General features: G+C 31.3%; 1 protein-coding gene and 1 long non-coding RNA gene across 4 annotated transcripts in view; one reads left to right on the forward strand and one right to left on the reverse strand.

Annotated features, from left to right (window-relative positions):
- The window catches only part of LOC106470432 (cyclin-dependent kinase 8-like), a 45896-nt gene that overhangs the window by 34636 nt on the left and 3091 nt on the right, over positions 1-8169 (reverse strand). The window contains exons 1-4 of one of the 3 annotated variants that reach the window (XM_022399023.1): positions 4517-4563; positions 3286-3333; positions 2436-2569; positions 2033-2108 (exon numbers count right to left, since the gene is read on the reverse strand). In XM_022399023.1, the coding sequence (XP_022254731.1) occupies positions 2033-2108; positions 2436-2569; positions 3286-3297 (222 nt within the window). In that variant the 5' untranslated portion in view covers positions 3298-3333; positions 4517-4563. Of the gene's footprint in view, positions 1-2032; positions 2109-2435; positions 2570-3285; positions 3334-4516; positions 4564-8169 lie in introns of those variants that run through there. The other 2 variants (XM_013930992.2, XM_022399024.1) reach the window with 2 other exon arrangements.
- LOC111088547 overlaps positions 1-8169 on the forward strand; it is a 12917-nt gene that overhangs the window by 2648 nt on the left and 2100 nt on the right. The gene's annotated exons all lie outside the window — the stretch shown is intronic.

Here is an 8169-nt window from a genome sequence, read left to right on the forward strand (position 1 = left end):
AATAAGAATGGAGACTATTTCATTTAATAAATGTGTTGTTTTGATATATAAGTTGTTCAGGTTTTTCATCTAAAAAAAAGCAACATTAATTTCTTGACGACCTAATAGTTTCACTGTTGTATATGTGGTAATTTCAATTCTACTATTTCCTCTCCTTATATTTGAGCTTTAGACCTGTCATATGCCAGGAAAGATCTCTACCAACTTGCTAGTAAGTCACTTTTTTACAACTCAAACTACTACATATCTCCTGTAAATGATAATAAGGGGTAAATTAACATTCTCACTGATGGATCTGCTGAAAACAGCAAAAGAAAAATATCATGAGTACATCATGTTGCCAGACTTGCCAAACTGTGGTTCTGCTGGTCTGTTATGTTGTAACTTTACTGCATAGCTACAAGAAATCCAGTATAGCTTACATCATATTGTCAATATTACATATCTTTGATGCACAATCTTCTGCAGCAGCTAAACTACTTCCAAGGTGACTCTACTATCCTCCAAAAAACCCAATTACATTTCAATGGATTCCATCTCACGTGAAAGTTAGGGTCAGTGAAAAATTAGATCAATTAAAAAAGCATTCTCCTATATCAATAAATTCAAGAAATTAACATCTAAAAGTATAGGCTCCTCCTCAATGCTCAAGCTGGAAACACTGTTTTCTCAAGAAATACCTAAGAGATACAAATCCTCCAAAGCCTGCATTTGGAAAAATGATAATGGTAAAGCTTGACAGACATTTCCAAACTTTTTCTTTGTAGTCCAAAGATTAAGGAAATTTTTACCCAACAACTAATTGGGCAAAAATCGAAGGACTCTATACAGCATTATCTCTGCCAAGAAAAACAAATGATGTTTCTACATCATTAACCACAATGAACTTCTATTATACAAAAATAAATCTATTATATTATATTATACAAAAGCTTCTATTATACAGACATCATAAACCACATTGAGCTTCTATTATACAAAAGTATGCACCACAACCACCATCTATTCCTATATCATAAACCACAATGAGCTTCTATTATGTAGAAGTATGCACCAACATCTATTCCTACATCATAAACCACAATGAGTCTATATTATGCAGAAGTATGCACCACCACCATCTATTGCTACACCATAAACCACAATGAGCTTATATTATGCAGAAGTATGCACCACCACCATCTACTCCTACAGCATAAACTATAATGAGCTTATATTATGCAGAAGTATGCACCACCAACACCTATTCCTACATCATAAACCACAATGAGTGTATATTATGCAGAAGTATGCACCCTCACTAACAACATCTACTCCTACATCATAAACCACAATGAGCTTCTATTATGTAGAAGTATGCACCACCACCATCTATTCCTATGAGATGGCATGTCTAAGAAAGTATTAATTGGAAAAACCATTCAATACATGAAAATCATTTTCATTTTTTTTAAATTACCAGGAATGTGTGTATCTTTATCCCAGTATTACTTTTTTTCCTGCACATGTATCAAGAGTCATTGCAGGAATGTTAAAATCTTTAATTGCATGTTTACTGAATCTCTAATTAATCTGCAATTATGCTACATATACACACCAACATATTAGAAATGAGAATGAATCTAAAAATTGTTTACTTAAGCACATAATAACAACTCTAGTTCTCCTCCTTGTAATTAAACCAGATTCTCCATTCTCAGTAAAGCTTTTCATGAATGATGAATGCTTATAAATCATTATGACCTATTATTTTATTCATTATGAACCATTTTATAATTCTTTGCTTGACTACAAGTTACAAGATTTTTGTGGAAAAATGAGATTAGTTAAATACATTAGTTATGTGATAAAGGTACACTACATACAACCATGTAAGTTTGTAAAATATTGAAAATTTATAACTGAACTGTTCCTTAATCCTACAAATTCAAAACAAAGTATACTTCTGGAAAAATCTTCTATTGAATTATTTTGATAACTTTATACAGAATTTCAAATATTTCAAACAATTACTGTGATAATCTTGACTTACTGCAATTTCTCGGCATGCTGACATTGAAATTCCAGTCCCTTCTATTTGTTTTAAGGCATAATCCTTAGGATCAGAACTGGAAAACAAAATTATACATTTCTTAGTCATTCTAACTTTTAGTCATTTATGCAACTATATTCTATAAACTATGTAAAATTATGATATACTTGTAATCAAACACATCTATCGTAGCTGTGACAACTGTAATTATAATTCAAGGAGGCTGCTAAAACTAAAGCTTTACTTTTGTTACTTGATAAGTCTTTCTCAAAATATATACATGAACATGTAGCTACAAATGGTATAAAAGTGTTTGGACTTGATAAAATATATTAAATTTGAATGTTGGTACCTGCACATTTAATATGTTAAACAATCGTCGGCAGCGACTGTAAAAACTCACCCATCTTTCCGACGAGCCTTGTACACGTGACCATACGTTCCTCTACCTACTTTGCATCCTTCATATTCAAATAAATCTTCAACTTTTGTTCGTTCTGCTGTGGCTTTCATCTTGAAGTCATAATCCATTTTTAACTAAATATATAATATATATATATATATATGAAGTAATACCATAGCATTACTATTATTAATTCACAGTTAAACAGGATCTTAAAAACTTTTAGGAACGTTTGCAATGTTTATCATTAAAAACATCAAACATAGTGTAAATGTTGAAATATAAGATCTGGTGTACAGTAAGAAAGGGTGAAATAAAGATCATGTTAGCCACATTTTTTTTATCAAACTTTTGCCAAGTTTGGACATTTTACATGAAACTTGTAGATGAATGACAAGAATTCTTGGAAGTACAAGCACTTTTATTACTTATTAAATTATTTACATAAAAAGAGATATTAGAATGGAATACAAGCCATTTTTAGAAGACAGACATTCTAACAATGCCAAGTCAGCCTATCTTAAAATTTTTGTTCAAACACTTACAATGGGAAGCATTGTTACAAAGTTTAAACAAATAAAATGATGAGTTAACTAGAAAATAACTACATTTCTGGGTAATAGTCAAATACTTTTCAACGATAAAAAAGGTGTAGGTGAAGAAACAATATAAAATACTCAATCACACATTGATAACTCAAGAATATCATTAGCTACAAAACATTTCTTCAAAAAAAATTTACATATAGAGATATGAACATGCAAACCCAGATAAACAAGAATTAGTCTTATATTATTTTAGTAAACATGCAAAAAAATTAATTATAAATCTATACAAAAATGCAGCTTACTTTTTTTTTCATATACAGATTCCTGAAAACTATGGTGTATAAAACATCCTGAAAAAAAAAAAATAATGTCAAACATTACAAGCCAAATATAAAAGCTAGAGAACATGCTTCTGAAAAAATAAATAAATATAGTTGTGAAGTGCACATTTTTCATATCCTATGTGTAAACAACATACAAAGAATTACAGAAGGGAGGTTAATATGAGTGATGGATTGTACAGTCCAATCCATTCATTCTTTAATCCTCTAACAAGAGAGCTTGAAAGCGGATAATGGAAGGGTTGCCAAACTCAAAATTTGAAATGTATCTAAAATTTAACATGTTCCTCAGGAGCCAAGGGGTGTCTTTACACTACAATTTGTTGAATAATAAAAGTAAGTACAATCCGGAAACTCCCAAAGAGGGTGGTTTTAGATATACCTATAAATTTGAGACAAGTTTTTGTTTTGTAACTCAGAAATTTTAAAGTGAAATACAGTATCCTCAAGTCTCCATTCTAGCTAGTACTAAGGTCTACCCATTGTGAGTAAATTCAGTACACATATCCATAAAGTCACATTCTCAGCATCATTAATTAAGCAATTGCCAACCTTTTATGCTTCTGCTATCACCTTTTTATGTTTAGCTTTCAATTGAGATACAAATGATTTCACCTGTAATTTGATAGTCAGCAGTAGGATGAGCAGACAGGAACACTTTGAAAGGAGCTACAGGCATATTGTACTCAACTTGTTGCATAATATCTACCAAAGTGGTTCTAAACGGTTCCTGAAGACCTCTGCATGTCATTTAGAGACTACCATGCTTCTTGTGCTTGGCAATTAAGCTCATGATGCACTGACAGATTTCAATCACTTTACCACTTCAAATTACTTTTCATAGCCCTAACGCTATATGTCCAGGAAATGCCTTCTTTTTTAGCCAATAAAAATGTCCAAAAATTTTCAGTTCAAATTAAGAAAAACCAGATTGGGTAGGGGTTTTTTTTCAACAAAAATGTCCCCCACTGGCTCGTGAAGGGCTTGTTAATAACTTTGGGGTCAAAAGTGCAGACAAAAAAAATTAACTTGAAGTATCTGTACAAGCAGTTACAAACTTGTAAAGGGTGTGTCAAATGACCTGGTTTATGTTGTTGTTTAAAATTAATTCAAAGATATACAAATAAGAAGCACTACATTTAGTTTGGATTGCTTGCATATTTTTTTTTTTTTTTTTTGGATAGATAAGTACCTTATGGGCCAAAAAACTTTCTGTTGCTCTTCCTGTATTTATGATTCCAAATTCAAACTGGAATGCCTGTTGGTTATAAATTTTTAAAAGTCAAAATTACTCCCAACTTGAAAGAATTACAATGAAATCAATTATATGTGGAAAAGTAGTTTTTACAGTTTCTAAAATTTAAAAATCTTGACCAAACTTTTTGTGAATTTATCTACAAGTGCTTTTCATGATGTGGGAAATTTCTAAGCTGACAATTACTGAAGGTGGAATTATTTGCACTTTCAATTTATATTGAAAAAGAAGTTGTTTTCAAAATGGCTGAGAGGAATATTATAAATAAAGCCCAACTCCTGTTGGACCTAAATTAGATTTATCCCAAAACTTTGCAGCTTAGCACAAACTAAAGAAGAGTCTGTTTTTTTTCAAAAAGTTTCTGCCTGTTGATACCAGAGAAAATCTTAATGACTGGAATAGTGCCATTATTATTATTCCTAATTTTAAAAGGAAAAGGTCACAAGATGATTTAGGTAAATTATAAGTCTACTAATTTGATTTCTGTTGGCAAAATGTTGTAACCTGTTATTAGAAGTCATTTTAAAAGATTTTATAATGCTGGCATTGAATTAAATATTCTCAGCATAATTTTAGAAAAGTTTTTTTCACTTTCCACATTTTTGCAGTTTAAAAAAAAAAAGACTAGGTTACAGATGGTCATTTAGCCCATTGAGGTCACCCAACATAAAAACCAGCCCAACCTAAACATAAAATTATTATCCAACAAAAAGTTACAGATGTTCAAACTAATAGCATGCATACAACACATCAACTGGTAAATCATTGCACAAGTTAACATCTAACACTTAAAAAACTGCCATAACCAGCCAGGAAATAAGATTTGAAATTTTACACTTATTTCCAATAATACTTAGGATTTTGATCACCAACCTTATTCTTTCATTAGTCAAAAAAAAACCTCCCAATGGATGTTTAGCTATGCCCCCCCCCCCAGTTTTACACATTTGAATTGTGCTATCTCTAGTTCTTCTATGCTCTAGAAAAAAGAAGTTCATATCTTTATCTCCCTCTTCACAGCTTAAATGCTTCAAACCATGAATCATTTTAGTATCCTGTATATGAATGTTTTCAAGTAAATCACTATTTCTTTTTTTATAATATGTGGAATAAAACTGAACAAAATATTACAAATGAAGCCTGACCCAATTTGGTAAAAAATAATAATAGCCTTTATACTCCTGAACTCAATTAATAGCTATAAATAGATCCCAGAACCATATTTTCTCTTTCACCACTTCCTAATATTCAGCCAAATGTCTAAAGCTATTAGCAATCACTGCAAGCAAATTTTTCTTACACAAAAAAAACATTGCTATAGTTCCAAAATGAATAACTTTCTATTTAAAAGGTTAACATGTTTCTTTTTTGTTTTTTGGATGAACATATCTGTGTGATGATGGTCATCATACCAATCATACCCTTGAAAATATGCTTTATAATTAGATTACACTGCATACTTCTGGAATTTTTGGAAGAGTGGATAGAAAAGTAGCTTAATGGTAGAAAGCAACATTGGTAATAAATAGAGAATGCAACTACTAGGGTCCATCAGTGTTCAGTTTTGGGAACTTTATTGGTATTTATGTCAATAATTTGGATAACTTTTGAAAATCTCTTAAGCTAGTGAGTTTGATGCTGGGAAAAGCTTATTCTACTGAGAATGCTTCTGTTATTCGGAATAACATTGACAATCTTGGTTAATGGGACAAAAAATGGAAAAACAAGTTCTAACAATGAACAGTGTAAATTGTGCACTTGGGTGTAGAAAATTTGGAGAGAATTTAAGTTTTGTGTGAGAGGAGAATCACTGTTGTGGTGGATGGAAGAAAATGAAGAAGGAGAGGGTTCAACTAGAACTGTTGCCATAATCCTAAAAACTCTCTACAACATGTAACTGTGGTGAAAACAATAAATGTTGTAACTTCCTTCTACCTATAGAAATCTACATTTGAAAAATAAGAATTTTTTACTGTAGCCCCATTTAACACTGTTGAAGCCACATCAAGTACCTCATGCAGTTTGGGCCCATTTACTGCAGGAAAGTTGTATCAACATGAACAAAGTGTAGAGTACTTGGTTTAAGTGATCCAAGCAATAAGAAGAAACAATAAAGTTCAGAGTTTTTTTTTTTAGCATAGAACAACTGGAAAAGCCGTTCTCTTCACTTGTTTTAGCATGTATATATATATATATAGAGAGAGAGAGAGAGAGAGATTTTATATCATTAATGCAATTTAGAGGCTAAAACTTCTCAAAGTACACAGTTACATATCAATAAAGTGATACACGAGGTTACAGTAGCTTTTTATATTCATAAAAGTTTAAAAATAACATACCAGAACTCCACACAGTAATTACACTTCATATTTCTCATACAGAAATTAGTTTCTTTTCAAACCTTCCAATCCCATATGCATACTTTACACTTTTTAAAACAGTTGAGGTATTTCTGTATTAATGAAAAATTCTACACAGTATTAGTCTGTACCCATATCTTAATATCACCAATGAATCCAGAAATATTAGTGCCTATATATTTTTCAAATGTGTAATACAAATAATCATTAACAAAGATCCCACAAGTATACACCTGAAATACCTATTCACATCCTTATATATATATATATTATAAAAAATTATCATTACACATATCATCACCCTATGATTTATATCTCCTTTTAACTTTTATCTATTCCATAAGGATCTTACCAATTGTGGAGAACTCTAGGATGATCCTAGTGATGGAATGGTTATCTTACTGGGATACATCTCAACTTATTTTCTCTTGTGAAGGGTAAAATGTGATCTCATTAATCAAATGTACAAGGGGTCAGTCCATTAAACCAAACCCATACTGAAGAGGATAATTGACCATAATTCTAGAATTACTATGTGTGTCTATATAAAATGTGACAAGATTTTAGTAAAATATACAAACCAGTTGTACACACAAAATCAGATGTGTTAAAAAAGTACTTGTACTCAAGATACATCTGTAAATTGATGACATCAGTCTGACTCAGACTCTACCTAGTCAGAATACAAAGTGATATTCATGTGAAGAATCAAAATACTTTTGTCCATTGCTCAGGTTATGTACTGTATTTGTATAACCTCTAGAGCCTCCAATATACACATCTACAGGTTTTTTTTCCATATCCCTTTACATATACTGTATCTGGTCTTTACTCTCTACTACCACAAATTGTTGCTAAATCAGCAATGTAGGTTAAAATTAATAATTGATAACTCTGACATTAAATACATATCATGTTGAATAGTACTCTGTAAAAGGTCGTGACATGCCCACTTTGACTCCAACCTATGTGCATAGAGTTTAAGTATAAAAGATTGTTTGGGGAACTGATAGTATAAAAGACCTTGATTTTTGTGTGCTGTATTCTGTAGACAAAAGGATGACAGAACACAAGTTAAAGATTTGGAAAATGACAAGCTGACAGTTTTATTTTCTAACAGGGTGACTGACTTATGAGTTACTGCCAATTGTGGCACAAGCCAGTGCATTAGAAGAATTTAAAAGGGGAATAAATGATTTTCTAAAATATCCCCCCCCCAATATGTCAGAG

Source organism: Limulus polyphemus, unplaced genomic scaffold (genome assembly GCF_000517525.1).
Source record: "Limulus polyphemus unplaced genomic scaffold, Limulus_polyphemus-2.1.2 Scaffold4000, whole genome shotgun sequence".
Classification (NCBI taxonomy): Eukaryota; Metazoa; Arthropoda; class Merostomata; order Xiphosura; family Limulidae; genus Limulus; species Limulus polyphemus.